Here is a 24,638-nt window from a genome sequence, read left to right on the forward strand (position 1 = left end):
CCGGAGATTGTTTTACCAAATAAAAGGGCTCATGTTAATGTTTATTGACCAGTAGAACAGTTATCATATTACTAGAGACCTTGTGAAGCTGCCAGTCGAAAAGCTTTTGGTTGGATGCTTTGACCCTTACTGTACTCGGGTATTGTAGATCCATAAATCATAAAGCCTCAACCATAAACATCGTGAACAGTCAAGTCCATCATTAATACAAATAAAATTAAAAAAAAGAGTTTAAATTTGTCATAGTTTAAATTTCATAGAATGTGAATCCGATATTAGTATATAACGCACCTGGTGTTTTTATATTGTCAACAGTAGTTGTAGAAAACTGTTGACTCGATATGTCCAATAGCAGATTGAATGAACAGTCATAATGTATTTCCAGCCGCAAAGTGATCGCTTTCATAGGGATGGGTAAGAGGAACCTCCACCCTTACCAGTGCTGTAATATGGGTTTTTAGAAACTCAATTTCACCCATGTATGGATTTCCATGCGCTCCAAACGTTTATTACCGAAACAAAAAGGGGTGTCACCTTTGAAATATTGGTTAGTGAGAAGAGAACAAGCAGAAGACGGATATCTGAACATTGTGGGCAAGGAACTGAGAGTAAGTCGGATTTTTTTTTCTTTAACAGCATTTTCCCCGCGTTAAAAACGTCTTCGACGAAATAATCGACTGACTGAAAGCAACCACGTTTTATAGTCGTGCGACTGAAACCAGTGCAGGATGCTTTAAAACCACAAGTGGCACAAGGAAAGTACAATTATTTACGTATGGGACATTAGTGTCATTATGTTTCAATCCTTTTTCGGTGCTCCATGTCAACTTGTTACGGTCAGTTGTTATTGAATGTTTGCTTATGTTTTATCCATCGTGAAAACGTGAACTATTAATGATTTCAAAAGGTATGGGACAATAGAAATACATTATTTGTGGAAAGTTTAGGACCGTAAAACAGCACAGACTAGCTCCAATACATTCCTCAGTTCTGTAAACATTTAACAAATAGACAAATAGCACCAAAAGTGATTGGGTACATCATTTCAGATAAGCAGCTAGGATTTATTTACCATAGATGAGCATTAGGTTGGATTTAGAGGCATTCAAAGCATTGGATCAACTGCAGAATTCTACTAAACCAGACAAAAAGGAACAAATAACATTCAAATAACCATTTTTACAGACTCTCTTTTGTATATTATATATATCTGTATAGCTGTGTAAAAGTATTAGTGGCTGGTTTGTTGGCATAGCCTCACAAACCTGGGCCAAAACCAACACCACAGGAACCGAAGTGTTGTCTATAACAGTATCTCAAATCTAAAAACTTTTTCATATTACAAGAGTTAATGCAGCGAAGAAGAAATCTGACACCTTGTAAAAAGGGAAAGTTATGAATGAACATCTTGAGACCATCCCGTGATACTGATATTGACGATCTCAACTGTGTGCCATATCTCAGTGAGGAATGTGACCTTCCCAACTGACTCCCCATGACTAACAAAGGATTGGGCATGAGACTATGATCAGTTTGCACTGTGTGACACATCAAAGCCTTAATAAAATACCGTTATTGCTGGGTTGTAGATGTTCAAGGTCAGATATCTTTTATCACATTTTTCCATGTTCCTCTTATGGTCCTTAAAATTAAAGGGCCGTGTAAAAAAAGCCTTATGGCCATAATCTTGATATACAGCCCATTTTGTTCTAATTAAAATCCTCTCAGCTCTGAAGATACTAAAAGAATCATCCGTCCAACTTTAAGATTAGAAATACCCTACACTGACAGTTTTTAGGTCATTACCATCCACTGCTTGACTTAAAGGTCTCATCAGCGACAGTCAAAGTAGGTCAAAGTCATTCCTGTTTACTGCCGATATGCTAAGGGCTTGGTGGAAACAAACTCTGTATCTCTATAATAACCCTCTTTGGAGAAGTTTTGCTTTTCAAATAAGTACGTACACAATCTGTGCTGTCTCACCTTCCAACACAAAACAAATGTCTATGAATCGCTCAGGACAAGTAGACTGACTTTAAAGTTTACTTTCAGTCTTTTGCTGGCCGTTAACAACCAGGCACCTAACAAGAATCACTGGGCAAAACATAATTTTTAAGAGTTGGTGGCATAAAAGAGATTTACAGATACGTGCACTGGCTTAACAGTTTGATTCCAAGACATTCTGGCCCTGTCTATGTTTGGATCCTGAGCCGTTAAACTGCTGGCACAGCCACTTGACTCCACAGGCAGTTGGGCAGAGTCAGCCACTAGGTGGGATTTCACATTCCCCTTTTACAGTGTCCCAGCATGTCTCCAAATGTCTGCACGAGTCACGCAGAAGTCAAGGCATCCCCACTTTGACAGGCTGATGTCATACGGTAACACAGATGATATATGAGGAGAACCTCCAAGGCAGAGTTTCTCAACCTTTTCTGGCCCCCGACCCCATATGTAGGGTTCCTAGTTTCTCATGACCCCAGCAGTTACTGTCATGAAGTTGAGTCATGTGGCTTTGAGGATACATGGAGGGAGCTCCAAATGAATTATACAAAAAGTAAATTAGAGCATAAACAATTGATTAGTCAATTGACAGGGTTTGGGGAAGAGTTTTAGGACAGTTTTTGCTATTTTCGGACATTTCTTGAATATTTTTTCTATCTTAGCTCATTATTGTTGCATAACTTTCAGTTTCTCCCCATTTTAATTAGATGTCTTGCAGTAGTAGGAATACATAATGATAAGATACCATAAGAGTTATGTGAAGAAACACCACTCCAAGGTGATATAAAATGTGTTTATTTACATAGATATTAGAACTGCCAATCATATTTGCTGCAGTTGAATAAAGATTGCTTTTCCTTTTCATGATTCTGTCAGCAAAGTAATTTTAGGAATTTCGGGTTGATGATGAGGCGTAAATAGAAACCTTTTAGCTGTTCAAGTGTTTTCCATAAATAGCCCCAAACACACAAAACCTAGTTGTGGTTTCGAAACTGCCCTAATTGTGTTTTTCTTCAATCTGAATAAAAAAAAGTGATAAAACACATCAATGATGTAGTTGACCATGAAGTACAGCATGATGTTAATTCAGCTGGAGTATATGATTTACCCACAACCACAAATCCAAATTGCTTATCTTAAACAGAGCATACTTTTTTCCATTATGGTTCAATGTTTGCTTTGTAAAAATAATTTATAAAGACAATGAAAAATGATGCTTGCTTCTGAATACTGACTAATGATGAATGCTAATGTAGCTAGATACTTCATACAGTGACAGTTTTTCTTTGCGTTTCAGCCACAAAGTCATCAAACCCGGAGGGCTGACAAACAATCAACAACGCTACAATGAGTTCACTAACAACCCAGGAACCAAAAGCCTCAGGTAAGTTTGGAAGATGTAAGGCACTTTTTTGTGGTTGTTTTGTTTGTTCTACAGTTCATTGATCACCAAGTTGTGTTATTACATATTTAACAGACCAAATACAGTATATTTAGACCTTCACAAATCTTTAAATAAAGATAAGATTGAGGATGCCTTGATCAATCTTGAAGGTGTCCATAATCCACTTTACAGGAAAATCATAGAGATAGCAGTGTTTAATGTCCTCTTACTTCTGTTTCCATATAACCGCATTTACTTCAGATCCACACTAAATACCAATAGAGTGATGTAGCCAACTCAATAACTACACTGACTCACGTGGCTCTTCCTTGGGTGAGGTGTTGTAAATAATGTAATGTGAGTAATAGCTAGCAGCATGGCAATGCAATGAATTGCAATATTGTGTTTTAATGGTGCAAACTGAGAAATGTATAGGCTATTTCAAGTCAGTCTACGGGCATCTCCAGATTTAGGAAAAAGATTGCAATTTAGATAATGGATCGTGATTTAAAATTGGATTGTAGAAGAGGAAGAACACAGAACAAAGAACAAAGAAGGGACAGAAAATGAAGTACTGAAAGAAAATATACCAACAAGTATATTTTCTTTGATTACATTTTTTTCAACACTTGAAAACCTCTGAACATCATTTGATGTCAGAAACACCACGTACTAGAAATGGAGAAACGTCTATCATGGATATATATGAAAGTCAGGAAGTGTATCAGTTTCAATTTTCTATCTCCCAGAGTGCCTGAGGCCATTTGTACCTATACTAGAGGCTGAGTGTTGGAGGCTCAGAGAGGTTTGTGAAAGGAGTATCAGTTTTATACAGCCAACAAATTATTACGTGAAGTATCCTGAAGTCTGCTGCTGTCCAAACTGACAGTTCTTCCAGGAGTGTTTGGTATGCAGAAGCAAACGACTGACTGTGTCCTACCAGACATGGATTATGTGTGAATCAATGCTTGAGGAACAAGGTTACAAGAATCCTGCCTGCACTCAGATGATATAAGAGCGTAAACCAACCCCTTGAGAGATGACACACAGAACTTAATGAATATTCAATATATGCCCTCTAACTGAAGTAGGACTGCTTGGAAAGGTGATGAAGAAGTTTAGTCTGTCACTGAGAGGATCTGGTTTCACTTTAAAGGTTAATTTCGTAGCTGCGTTCTTTCATGGTCCAAGTTATTTAATTCCTGTTAGAGCTGGGCAACATTTCAATATTATAACGTCATATGATATGAGACTATATATTGTCGCAGCTTGTCATTATATCCACATCACTGATGACTAATTATCAAAAATAATCACGTTAATATTTTGTGAAGGTACCAAACATCATGCTTACAGTATCAAAATCAAGGTATTAGATTAAAAGTATCTTGATATATGATTTTGTCGCCCAGTCCTAACATTTTATTGCCATATTGCCCAGTCCTGATTGATGTTAAACCACTGAGTAGAAAAAAACATGTTTTCCTTTTTTTTTTCATTGACTCTATTGTTTGTTTATTTTTCTTGCGTCTTCAATTTTTGTGAGCATTATCACCTGCCTTTTTACATGTGTTTCCATGTGATTTTGTGCAGCTGCATTACATAATGGTGACATAAGGGTAAGGTGTGGGGTAGGAGAGGTTTGCTTGCATTTATATTTCAACTTCCAAATTGTGTTTTAACTATGGCTTACCATATTGTATCTGTCTGATTCTGGGAAATCAAACATTGTGTTCATAAAACCGTTAGAACATTTACATTTGAAAATTAGAGATTAATACACAGAATGTGCTTAAAAAGTCTTAAAGGCTGTTAAATCCCTGTTAAACCTGGTAAGATACCTAAAAAGACAGTCACACAAAACACAATTACTTCACTGAAATTCTCACATTTAAAACAGAACAATTAAATGTATTGCATATTAAAACAGAATCTTAGATTGCAAAATTAACTAAATTAAGGTTAAAAATAACCTTTTCTAGGGATTGAGCTTTAATATACGCTTGTTAAAATGCAATTAATTGGTCAAAAGTACTAAAAATGGCTTGTTTGTGGCCATTGCTTCTACAGATTGTGCAACATCCATTCAGAAATCTAATTGTAGCCTAATTAAACATTGAGTGTGATTTAAGTTTTGGTGTGTAACCTAAACTGTGGCTGACGACCTGAGTTTACTGCAATAATTGTGGAACACATTTAATTCTTCACACAGTTTGACTGTGATGAGTCATTTGGCCATATCTATGGTATGCAGCAGTAAAGGTTCAAGCCTTGGGGTGAATGAAACAGCTCTGAGTCATTATGAGGTACGATGCTTGTGCAGGAAAAGGAGTAACAGTTGGAGTCTGAGATTTCACCAGCTGGTGTATGAACGTCGTGTTGTTTTCTGAGTCATCCTACAGTTGAAATCCGAGAGAGGATAAAGGCGGAAAAAAGTGTCACCCATCTGGCTACAAGGTCTGGCCTAAAAAAACACAAGAGTGATCTGCTTTTGACACTGTGGCTTCTCAACTTTGTGATAGCCTTTCTAAAACCTCAGAGAAGCACATTTTTTAGAGCATCTCATAAAAACACAGCATTTTTAAATGGCAATTTTTTTACAAATGGGTTTGTTTTAAATGTTCATGTATTTACATAGTCTTGTCTGACCTTCTGTTAAGTTCTTTATAACCATAAATTGTAACAGTGTAAATAAAATTGATTAAATGAGAAAAAAAACATTGGGTTACTTGTACATACATAACTACCACTTAAAACTGATTTTAATGAGTTTGCCATAAATGTTTGCCCTTTACCTTTAGATAAAATAGATACAATTCTACCCAATATACATCTCAATAAACACAGCCCAAGAAATTCAAGTTCTTGCCATGTTGGAGCAGCTGTAACGGTTGACAAAGAGAAAGGAAATACTGACCTCTTGTGAAATTTTAGCGTAACTGCAACCAAAAGCAAAAGCACTGGTGAACAAATCATGGTTATAATGTATGTTAAAGACAATATCATCGCCTTTAATACTTACACAATGGATGATTTAATGCTGTGTTGAACAGTGTGAATGATGAATACAAAGCATTATAAACATGTTTTCTGTTTCTTCTTTGCCTTAACCACCTCCTACAACTGAGTTTTCTGTTATTTCCTGGTCTTGTCAGTGGCTATCAAGAAAAGATCCAGAGTTCCTGGGGTTATGATCACTCAGTATGTCGAGCAACTCCCTCCTGGAAAGTCAACGCCTGACTTCACTCGGAAGCCAATGAATGTGACCGTTCAGAATGGTAAATAAGAAACCTAGGAAGTAAAACTGTGAATACAACAACATTATAAAACAATGTCTACAACTGTAACACTGCTGTACGGCTCTCTGTATTTTGTTTTTTTAAGGGAAAAAAGGGTTTTTCAAAGCTATAGTGAATGGAGAGCCAGCACCAACTGTAACATGGGAGCGTAATAAGGGTGACATCACAGACCCAGGAAAATACAAAACCAGATATGATGAAAGATCTCACGAGCACATTCTTGAGGTGAGAAAACTTTGAAAAAGATCCTCCACACCTCATAAAACATGTTGTTGTTTAAAAGTCTTAAATACTTTGATTTGTCCTTATTAAGAGTACTCAGTTAGAAAAGCTAATTCCTTGTGTCAATGGGGAGACTGAACCGAATGTTCAGCACTAAAGATGCAATCTAACTGTGACAACAATGCTTTTTCAGGTAATCTGTGCAAAACCAGAGGAAGCTGACACCTACAGATGCTTTGCCACCAATGAGTATGGAAAGGCTGTCTGCACCGCAGCTCTCAATGTTATGGGAGGTAAAAGACAGATACTTACGATGCAATATGTTCATTGTAAATTTATTGAATTAGAAAAAAATTACAACTTAGCTTTGACTATTTACTTATGAGTTCTTGTTTTGCTGATATTTTCATGTTTTGTCCAGGTGTGAAGAAGAAAAGCCCAGGTATGACATTTTCCACAGATCTCTGATGGAGCTTAATTTTTTCTTTTCTCTCATCCATTTTTCCATGAATTTATCTTTTAGGCTAACACAAATGTAATAATTGTGTTCATTCCTTTAGTTAAATGTAATTAAAAATTCTCTAGAGTGTAAACCATCATGATAATATAATTATTTGGCATTAAGAAAAGCATCCCATGATATTTTCTTTTTTCCCCATTTTCCTTTGAGAAGCTGATCAAGCACCACAGGATTTCAGAGCAATGCTTAAGAAAACGTAAGCTCAAGTCAAAGTTTTCCACTAAATATTTATTGCTGCAAACTCTCAAAAAACATAAAACTCCGTTCTTCTCTTTTTAGAGTTATTGTCACCAGAAAAAAACAACTCCCACCAAAAAAAGAAGGAGAAATTGATCCCAAGCTCTGGGAACTGCTTCTCAGTGCAAAGAAGAAGGACTATGAAAAAATCTGTTTTGACTTCGGTGTTACTGACTTTCGCTGGATGCTGAAGAGACTCAGCCAGATGAAAAAGGAAAGAGAGGATGAGCAGGCTAAGGTACAGTGCTGTGTGTATTATGTAACAACTGCACATGAATTCTGGATTTCTGGATTTTGAGCCTGCAAAATGTTGGTGAGGTTTTACTCTTGGTCAAAAGTATTGTTAAGGCTGGAAGAGAAAACCTGGTGACCCAAGTATCAGCTAGAGTTTGCTTATTGTTGGCTAACTTCAAAGCGTAACTCAACACCAGTCTGTAAATCAGTTTTTCGCTGCCCTCTCTGATTGAACATATCAAGCCTGCTTCACCTCTGTGTGTAAGTATAATTTATTGCACTTTTAATCACATCTAATCGTGATATCACAGGGTCCTGGAGTACATTTGCCCATCACTGCAGCAAGGTGTAAAATTTTAATCACTGGGAGGTCAGAAAACTTTTTCAGGAGGTGTTAAATTATTATTTTTAAAAGTACATCTCATACAAATAAATTCAAGATTTATTTCAAGCTTTGATTTTGTTTTCTTTCTCTGCATGGAGGCCAGTTTTGCCCAAGGCAAAACTAACCTAGCGCATAACGCCAACATGGCGTCACCTCAGCACAGAAAAAGTATGAAAAAAGGTGACAATCACTGCGACTGTTGGATTTTTCTAAAATAAAGCTCCCATGGTGGTTCACCAGAAAGAGAGGGACTTCACCTATCTATTAGCCACCCCTAAGTTTCCTTAGTTCTGTGCCAGTCAGATAATAGGGTCACAGGCTGCACTGCTAACTGAGCTAACCAGCTAACAGCAGCTAATAGCTCTAGTAAAAGAAAGCTACAGCAAAGAGTGCAGTGAACAGTAGTTGGTGGTTACTCTGGTGATATGCTCCCCCATGTTTTTGTGTAGCAACCTTTGACAGGTGTCCAATCACATTATACCTTCAAGTTCAAAATGCCATGGCTTCACTAGTGAAGGTCAGAGCAAAACCTACAGAAACATACACTGGACTATCTTTCTTTTCTAGGTTGTAGAGGCACTCGAAAATGTGAAACAAATAGAAGTAACACCCTTTGGGAAAGCTGAATTTAGCATGGACATGACACTATGGGATCCCAACAGTACAATTAATTTATACAAGGTGAGTTTATGTATTCTAAGATAAACACTTAAATACCAATCGCTACTCAAATAATTTTTTTTTAAAAAACTCATCTAACTGCTTTTTTCTAAAAAGGATGGCACAATGGTTCCATATGGTGATGATGAAAATTCAAAGCATAGCCTGAAGAAAATGGGGACAAAGTATGTTTTCAGCATCAAAGACCCTCAGCCAGAAGATGCTGGATTTTACCAGGTTGATGTTGAGGAAGCTAACGTCCTCACAACTGACTTTCAAGGTAAGTGTAACTATTGAATCTGTAATAAGGATGGTTGTATTGGCACTTGGCAAGGCAATTTGTGGCACAATTAGGAATGAGAGATGAGTCGGTGGTCAGTTAATCCACCACTTAATCCACATCTCCTCTCCCTTGTCTTTCAGTACCTGATGTGGAGTTTGCAGCCAAGATCAAGGATGTGAAGGTCGTTGAAAGTGAGGATGCCATTTTTCAGTGCGTCTTGTCAAAACCCCTCAACAGAATTACCTGGTCAAAACAGGATTCGTCACTTGAACATGGGGACAAATATGAGATCACTGTCTCAGAGGACAAACTAATTCACACATTGAGGGTTAAAGACTGTGAAATAGCAGATAATGGAGCATATTATGCCATCGCCGGGATTAAGTCGAGCAAAGCCTCTCTCACAGTGAAAGGTGGGACGTCTTTTGTTTAGCAAATTACTTGATGTTGACAGTGTGATAAACACATCTCAAATATTCACCTATTTAAAGTGCTTCAACAAAAATGATTTATTCTCCCTACCTTCACTTCATTCAGCTGATCCAAACGCTCGTAAAAGGCGTAAGGGCACTCAAACGGGGGATCAAGATAACCTGAGTAAACTACAAAAAGAGAAAGACGACTTGGATGCAGCCAGACGAGCAAAGGCTGAAAGGGACGCTGCAGATGCAGCAGCTAAGGCTGCTCTGGGGGATGGCGGGGATGGGAAAGATGGAAGGGACGGAAGAGATGGTTCTGGAGATGGTTCTGGTTCTGGTGATGGTTCTGGTGATGGGTCTGGTGGTAAGACTGATGGAGACGAGGGTGATGGAGACGGCAAAAATAAAAACCTCCTGACAGATGGAGATGATGGAAATAAAGATGGTGATGCAGGTGATAAGAAAAAGAAGAGATCACGAACCGGGCCTTTGGTTCCTGACACTGTTACAGGTAAAATTATTGCACTGTGTGAAGAGTGAATAATGTGTCACTGCACTGCACAGACATACTGAAGATATTAGGCATAGTGTTAGTTCCAGTTCTCATTATAGGTCTCTGCTGCTGCATACTGTCTTGTCAGGTTTGCTATCTGGGCCAATATTTGCCAAGTGTCTCAGAATTATTTCTTGCACTCCCTTCCTAGAGTAAGATATGAGAGATAGCTACAGTGGGAAGCTTTCTACTCCTGAGAGCAGAGTAGGTGAAGGAAGTGTGGACCTGGGAGTATTTAAGATTTCCTTCTTAGATAATTCAGTGAGTGAAAGAAATGTCTTTAACTACTTGTGGAGTGGGTAAAGGTCAGATTGGTAGATAGAAAAGTTAGTCACAAATAGCCACCGGATAAGGAATTCAAGGACCCCCTTCAAAATCTCTTAAATCCTGGTGAAAATGTCATTACTGACCTATAGTCAAGAAGTTAAAATATTTTTACATTTCTATCAAATTTAAGATTGTAGACCATTTTGATTTTCCAAAAACAGTTCAGTTTGTAATAGTTCAGTTACAAAAACAATGCAATTGAAGTGTAATTGCAGAAAATCTTCTGCAATGCTGCTTGTTGACCACTAGAGAGAGACGTACTGTAAACAAGTAAATTGGAAAGGCAGAACAGAAACAGGGATGTTCCAGTGATTGCTGTGCTTGATTTGCTTGTACTGAGAAATAAAAACTGCATGCTCTTTGTTTGCTCTGTTGGCTCTCGGTTTTGTGGTGCAGATTGTCAGGTCTTACTAACAATTGCTATTCCATGTCTCTTAAATTTAGCAAACAATATATTTGTTTTTTATGGCCAAACACGATGCACACAGTCATTTTGACTAGTGTGCCATTTCTTACTGTTGCAGATCGGGGTGTCCAGTTTGTCAGTGGGCTGTCAGACACTCTTGCTAATGTTGGTGAACGGGCAGAGCTGTCTTGCAAATTAAGCAATGAAACCTCTGAGGGACGTTGGTATAAAAATGGGAAGTTGGTAAGTAAACTATTCCTAGTTTCCTAGTTTGTGAAACTGTAATGGTCCATTTTAGTTGTTGCATGCATTCATTTATCAAAATGTTTGTCTTATAAATATTGAATCTTCTTATCTGACAAGCTAACCAATGAGGATGGGGTAACAATTATCAAAGATGGAGCCTGTCACAGGTTGATAATTGATTGCTGTAATAAAGATGATGCAGCTGTGTACCGCTTCGAAGCTGAGGGCCGTAAATCAGAAGCAACGCTTAATATACAAGGTCAGAATAAAAGTCAACAACACGGTTTGGTATCCATTGTTTAAAAGGGTTTAAACAAGAGTTTTAACTGTTTCTTCTCCAACATGGAAGACCCACCCAAAATCGATGCTGACGCCCTGGGAAAGTTCACAAAGCCAGTCATTATAAAAGCAGGTGAAAATGCAGAATGGAAGCTGCCGTTCTCAGGTGGGGGACCGATGAATATACAGTGGTACAAGGATGATGACGAGCTTTTGCCTGCTCTCAATGTGAAGATTGAAACATCAGCTACTGAGAGTAAACTCCGCTTAACTAAGTGCCAAAGGAAAGATAGTGGAGAGGTCAAAATCAAAATCAAAAATGAATTTGGCACAACAGAGGCAACTTCCAAACTTATTGTACTGGGTAAGTTGTCAAGAGGAAGCTAAAGTTTGTCATGTTTTACACATTGTACTGTCTAAAGAGCAAATACTTTAAGCTGTTCGTATGATTCATTTTCATTTCATCAACAGACAAACCCACACCACCACAGGGACCTGTAGACATTATGGAAAGTGCTGTAACAGCTGTTGAGTTCAAATGGAAACCACCAAAAGATAGTGGTGGATGCCCGGTCACAAACTATATCATTGACCGACAACAAGTAGGGCGCAATAAATGGTCAAATCTCGGTGAGATCCCTGGTGGCAACCCAAGTTACAAAGATTCAGATGTGGACCCTGGGAGGAGATACTGCTACCGGATCAGAGCCAAGAACTCAGAGGGCATCAGTGACTACCTGCAGACCGAGGACATATCAGCTGGTGTATTGCGTAAGTCTTTAGTTGGAGGATTTGTAGTAAGGGCCATTATGTAGGTGTAGAGTGTGAGATCCAATGCATATCAAATTAAAATACTCTTTTCCAAGACATCATGCTTTATTCTACAAACATTTTTCAGCCCTCTATCCACTTTCTGCTATGTACCATGTACTGCCGAGTTGGGAAGGTTTCTGGTTTTGCTGGACTGGTCTGGTGTACGAACTTAAACCGGTTTGATTTTATCTCAACTGACCTTACCAGCATGTTTGGGTCGTAGGTGAAGAGAGCTGGCAGGATGTGGCTTGTTTGCAGGAGCTAAGACAGCTGATAACCTCAGCACCACACAGTCATGCCTCCCTCTGTTTTGTGGTGATGTACTATAGTTGAGTTGTGCACGTACTATTCAGACCATGGGCTCTCATTTTGTTCCACTCAAGAGCAGCTGAGTAACATGTAACAACCGGTAGTAAATTTTGGTCTTACTGGTCCAGAATGGTATTTGGCTTAATCTCAAACTGGTTTGAACATTTTTATAATCGGCCCAACTCTGGAGGTAATAATAACAAAAGAGCAAAAATGACATAACAACACAGAATAGACAAAATGTCATGTTTCCCCCACAGGTTATCCTGGAGCCCCAACACCACCTAAAGTGGTCAGTGCCTTTAAAGACTGCATCAATCTGGCATGGACTCCTCCATGTGACACTGGAGGTACCAAAATAGTGGGATACAAATTGGAAAAGAAAAAGAAGGGGACAAATTACTGGAGCCTTGTAAACCAAAGTGGGCCTATCACAGGTACCCAATTTATACGACAAGCTGCAGGAATACAATGATTTACTACAGTGCTGTGCATCCACCTAAGTCAACAAATACTTCTTCCTCTGTCCACAGATACAAAGTATGCAGTGAAGGATGTTTTTGAAGGAGCAGCTTACGAATTTAGAGTGTCTGCCATCAACCTGTCTGGTGCTGGAGATCCTAGTATACCATGTGACACAGTAATTGCAAGAGACCCGATGAGTAAGCCAGTCACACTCTTATATTCTACTGCTGTTGTCTTCACTGAAAAACCCTGCTGAGCCAATAACCTCTCATTACTGTAATTACAGAACCCCCAGGCAAAGTCACAGACCTGAAGTTAACATCCTCCAATTACACCACATTTTCACTGGCTTGGACTAAACCTAAAGAAATGAAAGGGGTAGAGGACGAAGCCCAAGGGTACTTTGTCGAGATCAGACCAATAGAAAGCCTTGAATGGACCCGCTGTAATGCCATCCCAATTACTCTAACTTCCTACACCGTGCTTGGCTTGAAGGCGATGGCCACCTACTGGGTGAGAGTAATTGCCACCAATTATGGAGGTGACGGAGAACCTCAGGGCTTTGACAATTACATCATTGCCATGCCTCCTCCTGGTGAGAACATTTGTAGTTATGTAATGTTTAATAAAACAACAGCTCTCTCTATTAGTTCTTAAAATGTCATTATCCAATTATATTTAGTATAGGGATACAGTTATAGCAAATATTTAGATTTTCTTCCATATACATCTGCACAGTGCAGCCTTTGCCATGAAATATCCCTACAGCTGTCAAATATACTGCAAATCTCTGTACCAAGAAAACACTGCCTGCACAACAGCTTTCCTTCTGATTAGTGTCTTACAATCTTTTGTTTAATATCGATGGATATTGGACTTGAAGGGTGGAATTATTGTGACAAGGCACTTATGACAGCAATAGTGTTATAAAATTACTTTGGACAGCCCAGCACCCACAGCCAACTACTGACGTTCAAATGCAGCTTTTGACAAAAAATAGCAATTTAAAGGGAGGGTACAACGTCAAAACACAACTTTAATACAGGCAAAGTGACTTGTCTTACTGCATTTACACAAAGGAGTTGCATCCGCATCACTGATACAGGCTCTCAGCGTGTTTATGTATGTATTGAAACTGATGGCTTCTGTTTATTTAGTCATGCCACCCTGTGGTTCAGTCATTTGCGGCACAGTGGGATAGAAATAGGTTCGCAATGCGCAATGCAATGTGGGGTTTTCAGCAGCTGAACAATAGATTACATTAAACGGAGGATGTGAAATTTACCTGGATTTGTAGAGATGCTGCAATGATCAATTTTTTTTAAATTATCATTATTCCAATCATATATATTTCCTCAAAACATCCCTTTTTATGTGAAAAGGAATTTAAAAAATATATGATTTCTTAATAGTTTATACAAGAGTAGATAGTATTTAAAAAGTAATGAAATACTACCAGACAGTTTGCTAAATTAAATAAATACAAGAATCTAAACATTTTATCCTGATTTTTACCCTCACAGTAAAGCCAAAGTTTAAAGATCGCAATATGAAGACCTTTGTGGTGGTAAAATCTGGAAACACAGTCCGCCTGAACATCAACTTTGAGGTATTGTAACAGTGGTTTTCTTACTAATGAGATCTTAGGAGAAGGTGTTTTTATAGTGTGAACCTACACTTACATTGTCAGACTTTTTAACCAATTAATCTTAAATGTTTCTTATTGTCTACAGGCCTCCCCACTGCCAGAGATCTCTTGGCTAAAAGATGGCATGCCAGTGCCCAAACATGTAACAATTACCAACTCTGATAAAGGCTCTCAACTGTTAATCCCCACATCTGAATGGTCTGACACCGGCATCTACACCATAACTGTCAAGAACATTGTTGGCCAGGAGAGCTTCAATGTTGAAATCAGAGTTACAGGTGATTCCCACTAAGGTTACAGAGACTGAATGCAAGCCTCATTAGCTGTTTCATGCGACCCTTTTGAGAGTTTTAACACTTGACCCAATAAACCACAGTTGGATTTACTGAATCCAAGTGTTGGACTGCACAAACATAAAGCAAACGTAAACTGAGCTGGCTACAGATGCTGTATATGGCGAGTACAGTTTGTTGGATAGAAAGATAGTTTTGTCACTTGGTCCTCATAAGTTTATCAATGTAAGTATGTTAGAGATAATGTGAAGTTACCAATAGCATCGGGTGCCAACATAAGGTGAAAGAGGACATTTTTTTGCCAAGTACAGTAGGTTCTTCTCTAATGTAAGAATGTTTTTGTTATAATCAACAATACCATAAAATGCTATAACATTGTTAGCAACTGGTTGAGATAATGTGAGGACATAAAAGGTAGGATTTGGATTTAAAATCAGTAAACTAACCCTGTTATGTCAGTAATCGGGTTCTCTGTGGTGCTTGTAGATGATCCCAAGCCTCCAGGTCCAGTGGAGCTGGATCAGAACATCCCGGGAACAGTGACTCTGTCCTGGACTTCCTCTCCAGATGAGAAGAGGGATGACAGACTACACTACATGGTATCCAAGCGTGACTCCTTCAAACGCACTTGGAGGACAGTGGCAGACAACCTCTTCAACAATAAGTTCACAGTTGTCAACATTTTGCCTGGACGGGAGTACAACTTCAGAGTATTCGCTAAAAATGACATGGGTCTCTCACCACCTTCTCTGTCCCCTGCGTTTCAAACCAAAAAGGAAAAAGGTTTGTGCCTCCAATCACAACTGAATCACTTCTCACTTGTACTAAAGCGTGGTTCCCATGCTAACAATGATGAATTCTGATATTTGACTTACCGGTATGTCTTATTTTCCTGCTAAGATCACCTCAGTATATCAACAACATTGAAGGCTTTTCATGATGACAAAGATATTTTCACTTTTCTCCCTACTGGCTTCAGGAAGAGGTGTTTTTACCAACTGGCTCTCAATTGAATTGTTAGGGATTCTACAATAAGTTGCGAAAAAAATGTCCTGCAAGTCCACTAGTAAAAACGTAGTCCCCAACTATTATAATTGTGTAAAACCATAAACTTTGTGTATTTCTTTGTGTTTCAGAAAAGTTCAAAATAAACATGCCAGAGTCAAAGTCCTTGGACTTTCAGTGCCCACCTTCATTTATCCTTCCCCTGAGGAGGCGTACAGCTCCACAGGGATATGAGTGCTGCATGACCTGTGCAGTTAAGGGTGATCCAGCTCCACGTGTGACATGGTACCGCAACAATATCAGCCTGAACACAAACATCAACTACCTCATCACCAATGTGTGTGGAGTCTGCTCCATGCTCATACTCAGGGTGGGACCCAAGGACAACGGGGAATACAAAGTCGTCATTGAGAACAAACTGGGGATAACAGAGTCCTCAATGATACTGAATGTCAAAGGTATGCAATTGTACAACTTTTAAGAATCATATATTTTGAAAATGTACAACCTGAGACTATTAATATATTTCTTAACAGTGTGAAGAAGAGCTGCAGCTGCTGGACAGAAGCTGAACCAACAGATTCAATACTGTGTTTTAAATCAATAAGAAGCTTTGTTTAAATTTAATCCAACTTATTAATTTTACTTTGCCCCATTTAACACTCGAATGTGACACCAGTTTTGTTTGCTTCTGGAAAGTGTTGTATCCTGTGCTATTACACTTCAAAGATATTTCACCGTCATGCTTCCATTTACTAAAGATGTGGTCAAACACACAGCAGAATGACACGTTTAATGTTTTCATTTCTTTGAGTGTTTGAGTCTGTTTTCAATTATTTCTATATAAAACAATCCAACTTAAATTACTTTTACCATTACTTATTTCCATAGCCCCTAAACACTGTTACTGTGTTACTGTTTTGCTTGAATGTCATGCACAAGTACATGTAATACACAAGTACTGTTAGTAGTTTAACGTTGCACTAGGTTAAGTACAGAGAGTTGTAAATCCCTGTAAAGTCTTACATGATTAAAGAGACATTGTTTAATCTTGATGTCTGTGTTATTGTCCATGTCAGCCTTTTGTGTCACATTTCATCATTAAATCACACTTTTTCTTTGAAGGTGAAGACTGACAGTTAGCACACACCCTATTATATTCCTAAGGTAATGTTTTGTGTTTTAAATTTAAGTTTAGCGATTGTCTTTCGAACAGCGCATGTTGCACTTCTGACTTTACCTAATGTTTTGATTATGGACTTTTCCTGGGAAGGGCTGAGGAACATTCACAAGAATTAGTGCACAACTAGTTTTCTGAAAATGTAGCGGCAAAACCTTTGAAGTAAGCCTGCAGCCTTTTAATATGTGTGTACGTTTTTGAATGAGTTACAACCAACCTTGGACAGCCTAAAACATGGATGTAGTCCCCATGACCTCACCCATAAGTTTCTGAAGTGCCATTGTGAAGCTCAGTTTAGTGAATCTGGTCACTGCTGTTCATCAGTTATATTTCTGTCAGATTGCTGATAAAACAAACTTAATAAAAACACCCTTACTTTGGCTCTGATGCAGCATCCTCTCACTCGATGTCCTGCCCACACCAAAATCTGATTGGTAACACGTCACAAGTATTAGCCTACAGTATACACTGAAAAATCTAAATGTATCAAATAAATGTTGTGGAGAGGAAGTATAGAGTAGCAGAAAATGGAAAGACTCAAGTAAAGTGCCTCAAAATAGTACTTGAGAACGGTTTATTTCACCAAGAGTTTCATTTTCACCACGAATGAATATTGGGCCTAAATATCGGTTTGGACTCGCCTTGTTTTCTAATAATCGGTGTCAGTATCAGCACGGAAAAAGCCATATCGGTCGACCCCGAGTGCAGATACATTTCATGTATAAAATCTCCTCTACCAATGTACAACACAACAGCACATACAGTACTGTAGTCAAACTTGGCAACACTAGGACTGGTTTTAACTGCTTGCACATCTAACTGCTGATACATATGCACTTTTGCTTGATTTAAGTTATGGATGCAAGACTTATTAATCCAGTAGAGTAGTTCTACTCTGTGGTATTTAACTTCAGTGGTGGACCTGAGCACAACTTCTACAACTGCAGTTACATAATATGCTGTCACGCCCCCCTCCCCAGCAGTTGCCTTGAGTATTATGGAGGGGTCCAATGACTGACTAGGTCAAAGGGTCTGCAGCAGAATAGAAAAAGCAGTTGAGAAGCCACACTTTGCCACATCTCACTGAAGGCACACATACCTCTCCCAGTCCCTCTGCTGCTGCTGTCATGGCCAGGCGCAAGTCAAAGAAGCCGCAACAAGATGACACCTCCATTTTGTTGGACCCATCGGTACCACAGTCCAAGAGGAGGATAAACTCCTGGGCTTCCTCAGCGTTGGTGTTCATTGTTATCTTCTTCACAGTCGGGGCCTCCATAGTGGGGTGGTTTTGTGCACAACAGCAGCACAGCCTCGACCAACTGACAGAGTCGTTCACGACAATGGAGAGGAGGATCACCAACCTCCAGCAGGTGATGAAGGCGCAGGACTCACAGGTAACAAGTTAGCTAACTTTTTCTCACCCGTGTTTTCTGCTCGGCTGGTCAGTTAATTTTTAAATACTTACTCATCCTCTTATTTGGTTTTGTATTATCGTGTAACAAGGTGAAATTTAATCGACAACTGTTTTTCATTAACTTAATTTCGTTGTTTCAGGCGCACAGCATGATGTTTTAAAAAATGGCTGCGTTAAGCTAGCTTACATCCCGGAAATCAATGATGCGCCTTCAAAATAAGCGAATTACGTTTCTCAGATTTGAGCACATGGGTAGATCTGAACACATGGATGGATACATAGGAGTGTGTTTAACATAAAGCCATGAATTCACTATTAGTTTGTGCCATGTATAGGATAAAATGAATGAAACTGTTAGTCAGTGAGTTTATTTTGAAAAGCTATAAAGCAGTAGGACATGTTTAAAATGGCTGGCTTGACACTTTTAGTAACACCTGTTGATATTTTTAGGACGTCCTGAGTGAGAGCTTCATGTCCACGTTACAGTTACATTCACAGCTCCTCTGTGAAATATAAATAATGCTAGATATCTTTCAACATCAGCAGTTATTGCAACTAGTTCTGCAAGACTGTATATAATGTTGCATCTCAATATCATGATCTTCTGCAATGGATTTCCTGGAAAATAAATCAAGAAATTGTTTAAGATGTTTGTCTATTACAGGCAAATATTTACCTGACAAATCTCATTTGACATTGACGTTTGTAACATTGCCCACAATGGCCTAATACAGCAAGAGATAGCCTATTGAAGGGATAGCTACCACAGTTTTTATATTGTCTCAGTCTGACATTAATCAGTGATCACAGATTTCAAATGCTTGAGTCAAACCACATGGCTAAATCATCTCTCTCTCTCACTCTTTAGCTTGATAACGATTTCAACGTGGAAGAGAGGATCTTTGCCCTGGAGGAGGCGCAGCAGCAGGCTCAGGAGAGGGCTCAGGTTGCCATGTCCACATCAGAGAAGGTGAAGAACTCCAACGGTTACTTGCAGCTCTCGGCCCTCCATGATGAGATGGACACACGACTGGCCGAGATAAAGCAGGTCTCCCTGTCCGTCGCAACTCTCCAGGTCATGTTCAAGAACCAGAGTGAGGAGTTTGAAGCTGTGAAGGAGAGCGTGGTGGCCGGTTTGAGCTCCGGCTCAGCGCTGGCTGAAAATGTGGCCGGGCTGAGCCGTGCTGTGGCCAGTGCCTACGCTAAGGCTGATGAGCAGGTTGCATCAGTGGAGGCTCTTAATGTGATGTTGGAGGGACAAACCTCAGAGCTGAATGAGATGAAAGAGTCAATGCACCTTCATAATGTTGCCCTTTCTACAAACAACCAGGAAATGGCTGCAATAAAGTGAGCTCAGTTTGATTTCACAGAGTTGATATGCATGTTGACTTTGCTGACATTTCAAAGAAGTTTAATTTCTGGTGTGTGTGTGTTTTTTTGTTTTGTTTTTTTCAGGGAGCTTTTGGAGGCTAAGCAAGCCAAGCGTGCCCAGGCTTTGGAAAAGATGCTCAGTTCAGTGCAGATGACTCTGGATGAGCAGTTTTCCACTTCACAGACTCTCCACAGCAGCGTCATGGCTCAGCTGCAGACTTTTCACACCCAGGTATAACGCTGCTACTTTTACTTAGATTACTTTTTCAAATAAATGATTAATAAAAGCACTTTGTGACAGTCTACATTGTTTTCATTTTGCAAGAATTGAATTCCATTAATGATTACCATATCTGTCTACCTCAGCTGGGGAATGCTCCTTTGTCAATAAAGGCAAAGTCAAATGAGGAGGGCCCAGCAGAAGAAGAGCTCGTCTCCGGTACAGCACAGAATGTCACTGAGGTGCAGGAGAAGCTAGAAGATGTTGAGGAAAAGACTGAGCAGCAGGATGCTGAAGATGAACCGGAAGAGGAGGCAGAGGAGGAGGAGGAGGAGGAGGAGGAGGAGGAGGAACAGCCACTAGAACAGGAAGTGGAGGGGGATGTTACAGATGAGGAGGAACATGAAAATATAGATGGTGAAAAAGAAATTATAGAAGAGGAAGAGGAGGAAATTACAGAAGAGGAAGAAGAAATTACACCAGAAGAGCAAGAAGATGAGGAAATTACAGGACAAAGTGAGGAGCAGGAGGTTACTGGTGAGACAGACGAAGAGGAGATCCCAGGAGAGACCGTGGACGATGACGTTTTGGACGATTCTTTGGAAGAGGAGGTATCCGAAGAAGATGAGGAGAGCTGGGAGGAGGTAGAGGAAGAGTCAGCTGAATTAAAAAGTGAGGTGTTCATGGACGAAAATGAGGAGGAGGAGTAGTTGCACCAATACTACTGTAATTTTTAAGTCTTATTTTGATAAATGATAATATTTATACATGCAGCACGCTTTCTTTAAGTGGTGGCTGCTGATATTTGTTATTTGTTTGGTTGTCTGACATATAGATTGTGTCAGGTTAGCTGTCCGTCCTGAAAAACATGGAAAATATTCTAAAACTGTGAAGAGTACTTATGTAATCTAATTCCAGACATACTTTCCTTCTCTTCAAAATACATATGGTCTCGTTAGAAATGACTTAGATTTTATACATTTGACAAGTATTGATGTATAATTGCTGTTTTTAGTTAAATATAAAATAAAAATGGAAGACAAAAGAAAGGCTGTCTGATAGAGCAGCAGGTTACTGCTGGTATAATTAACTTTATTTCATCCATTAACGTATGTCAACATTAGAGTATGAGATTACGTAATGTCAATTGTTTGTTGCAATGTGACAGAGAAATGTGACCGTGCTTATAGCTTGTAATTTAACACAAGTACATATGAAGTGTCTCTCGCTGCAAAGTTATTTATGGTACAAGTGCACATGCTGCGTACATGTGGGTGCATATGTTTCCACTGGTACATACTGTTCTCTTGTCATGAAGCCCTTTTGTGAAAAGGTTAGAGTGCTATTTCTGCCAGTAGGTGGAGCCTGATTACTACTGTGATGATGAGGAATAATATGATAGAGGAACCCAAAAAAAAGAGGGGGGTCTGTGAGTGTCTCATGATTTTTGTCTTGGTTGTAAGATGACTAAAAATGGAAATTCTACTTACAACTGTCTGCATCTAGCTTCATGCTGGATCTGTCCCATGTTGTTCATACTACAGTTACCCCTCTGTGACATCCCGTCTGAGCCGACACTGATGGAAAAGCAACAGCGACCGACCACATGTCGTTTATTTGATATCACTGACTCTTCAGTTGCCACAAGGGTGCATTTTCAAGACAGTTATGTGCTGAATAAAGCCCAGAGACCAATCCACCTGTCAATGGTGATATTTCTTTTCAATTATTTTGACAGTGGGAGTAATTACGTGAATTTCTTGTGACAAAAACACAAAAAAGGGAGCATGGAAGGTGAAAACCAGCTGACAGGCGTGTTTAATGTAGAACAGTCATAAGGCAAAATCTTGTAGGAGGTTTTGTTGTGGGTTTGACAAAGTGAGTGTTGAAGTGTGTGCCTAATGCTTACGGTACACGCTGCATGGCTGCAATGTCGGCAGTTTAATTCCAGCTGGTGACATCTGTTGCATGTCATAATCTTCTCTCCCCCATTTCCTGTCTGCCCAATGAAGAAGTGCTCAAATTTCACTTGTACATACAGTAGCCGTAGCCACATGATTAGCTCAAATATGGGCAAAAAACTCATGAATCATGTTTGTGCGACAAGTGCAGTAAAAACTAGAATGGCACTCAAGGCCCAGCAGTCCCCTTTTGTACTCACTCACAGACACCAGCCACCTAAATATGCCTGATTTGAAACCATGAATTCTTTACCCGAGAAATTAACAAAAATGTCGAAAAAACGTCTCAAAGAAAGTGTTAAAGAAATCCACATATGCACCAAAACGCAATGGGGTCTATTCTGGGCCAAGACCCAACCTTAACCCAAGTTTTGTGGAAATCTGCTCAGCACTTTTTGTTTAATCATCTTGACAAACCAACCAACCAATGGACACAGCTGAAAACATAACCTCTTCGGCGGCAGTTAAAACCCCTCACTCCAAAAGTGTACTGTGCAGGATTTACTAGTTGAGCGCCACATGCTCTCATCAGGATCACTGTGTGAATTTATGAATTTATTTGCCTAATTTAATTCTATGTTTAGATGACAGCAGGTGCAGGCGAGGGTTGCTCAGACAGCCATCTCTGACTCAGAATTAATTAGAAGCGAACCGAGACACAAGATGAAGCACCTGGTGTGTATCACCACCTGAGACCATGAACACTTTCTCCTCCAACTTTCACGAATGTTTCAAATGTGTGTTTAACCCTCACCGAATATTTGTGTGTTTGGACTTTTTAGTGTCAGCATATTTGCAATGAAATATATTTGTCTCATTCCATCTACAGCATGCTTAACGCCCAGAAAGTGCACCCCTTTAGATGCCCTTATTAGGAGAATAAACTGCAAACAAATGACCTGTGCTGCCATAATGTAGGCATCGTGGAACATATCAGAAAGGTATGTGAGCTCATCTCAACTGAACACACACAGCCTCCAGCTTCATTTAATACTGTCAGCACAGTATATTTGTTGTTTGTATACACTCTTATCTCAAGCCAACACAAACAACACAAACCCATGTGTGTTTCTCCATCTGCTGCATGTTATTATAACTTTTAGATGTACCCTCTACCAGATGTTTTAATTTAGGAGTTACTAGCCTTGTTTCTCCTTGGTAAAGAAAAATCAACGTAAGTCATTTTTGGGCTTTTTCCACATAAAAATTTAAGTTCAACGGCCACCTTTAATATATAAGTTGACTTAGGTTCAATTAATAGTTCAAAATCTTCTCAGAAATCTTTTCATGTGAAGTTCGATTCAAGCTTGTCAAACCTTTATTGATAAGTTAACTGAACTTGAGGAAACACGTCCAATAACCTCAAGATGTTAAGTTGAATCAGCCACACTGACAAACATTATATAACATACAACTCTGATTTCCATTTGTACTTTGTCAGTCTGAAGAGTCAGTTGTTCTTCACACAAAGAAAACAGCTGCATCTGCTCCTATTGGAGTTACTTTGCTCCGGCCTAAGTTGGCAGGATAACAATACACTGTAAATTTTAAAAGTTGACTTTACTTTAAAAGTTGAAAAACCTTTTACGTCAGACTTTTACCAAGTAAAGTAGAGTGCTCAATTTAAGTTGTGCCAGCTAAAAAGTTTTAAACAGCTTAAAACGATCAGTCTACTTTACTTGGTTATTTTGAGATAATCAGGGTTTTTTTAAAGTAAAGTCACTGTCAGATTTCACAGTGCACATGAAACTCCCCCCTTGAACGTCTTTGATTTAATGGCTAAGAGGGTAGAGACTGAATTCATCAACAAAAACCATGACTTGTCTTACAAAGTATTAAACACACAGCAAGTTTCCATCACGTTTTCATTAAACTATGAGAAAGAACTGTCTCAGGAGAGTGTTAACTCTCAAACAACGCATGCTGGGAAGTCTGCTAACATGCGGAAACATGTGTTTCTTTATAATCTCATTTAAATGAGTTGATTGAACTCAGATACACTATATTATCTAACTCAACACTTCAAGTCAGAAGACGTCAAGTTAGAAGAAGTCATCTTTATAATTTCTGAAAATAAAAACTACACATTTAAGTTGAATTAGCTTGAAATAAATAACACCTTTATATTTACATTAAGTTAATGAGAAAAGATGAATGTATTCTATTCAATTTCGGTTTTGTTTTTACAGTGTCACAAACCACAGTTATTTTTGAGGGAAGTACACTTTGACCACCATCAGCACACTTCCCTGTGTAATACACACAGTACCAAAATAACACACATTCTAACTCCTTAAATGAGACTAATGATGCTTTACTGTACTTTTTCCATATTTGCTGAGTGACCCTGAGTCCCTTGAGAGCCCTTGTGAACAATACTGCTGTCAGATCCTTGTGTCCACACACACACACGCACACACACACACACACACACACACACACACACACACGCACGCACACACACACACCAACACACACTACAGCCCGCCTACTCTCCAGTCCGA

At 39.1% G+C, this 24,638-nt stretch overlaps 2 protein-coding genes across 3 annotated transcripts; both read left to right on the forward strand.

The window, feature by feature from the left end:
- Positions 1 to 3,348: 3,348 nt before the first annotated feature.
- LOC311254835 (immunoglobulin-like and fibronectin type III domain-containing protein 1) lies at positions 3,349 to 17,124 on the forward strand (the record flags this gene model as incomplete). Its single annotated transcript, XM_084348832.1, has 23 exons — positions 3,349 to 3,385; positions 6,541 to 6,663; positions 6,770 to 6,909; positions 7,100 to 7,199; positions 7,328 to 7,348; positions 7,580 to 7,622; positions 7,706 to 7,901; positions 8,850 to 8,963; positions 9,060 to 9,222; positions 9,366 to 9,638; positions 9,763 to 10,155; positions 11,049 to 11,173; positions 11,294 to 11,435; positions 11,526 to 11,819; positions 11,927 to 12,226; positions 12,838 to 13,014; positions 13,111 to 13,239; positions 13,329 to 13,637; positions 14,566 to 14,651; positions 14,776 to 14,968; positions 15,470 to 15,766; positions 16,120 to 16,446; positions 17,114 to 17,124. 23 exons carry the CDS (start codon positions 3,349 to 3,351, stop codon positions 17,122 to 17,124), a joined length of 3,993 nt encoding a protein of 1,330 aa, XP_084204958.1.
- A 1,074-nt stretch (positions 17,125 to 18,198) lies between these two features.
- Positions 18,199 to 22,134, forward strand: LOC311253280 (uncharacterized protein). 2 transcript variants are annotated; one of them, XM_084347128.1, is made up of 5 exons: positions 18,199 to 18,562; positions 19,451 to 19,929; positions 20,038 to 20,185; positions 20,320 to 20,845; positions 21,718 to 22,134. In XM_084347128.1, the coding sequence occupies exons 1-5, from the start codon at positions 18,296 to 18,298 to the stop codon at positions 21,729 to 21,731; spliced, it is 1,434 nt and encodes a 477-aa protein (XP_084203254.1). In that variant the 5' UTR covers positions 18,199 to 18,295; the 3' UTR covers positions 21,732 to 22,134. The 2 variants fall into 2 exon arrangements, with proteins under 2 accessions (XP_084203254.1, XP_084203253.1); XM_084347127.1 differs by having other exon boundaries at positions 20,320 to 22,134.
- The last annotated feature ends 2,504 nt before the right edge of the window (positions 22,135 to 24,638 follow it).

Source organism: Pagrus pagrus, assembly GCF_965226575.1.
Source record: "Pagrus pagrus genome assembly, chromosome: 3".
In the NCBI taxonomy this organism is placed as follows: domain Eukaryota; kingdom Metazoa; phylum Chordata; class Actinopteri; order Spariformes; family Sparidae; genus Pagrus; species Pagrus pagrus.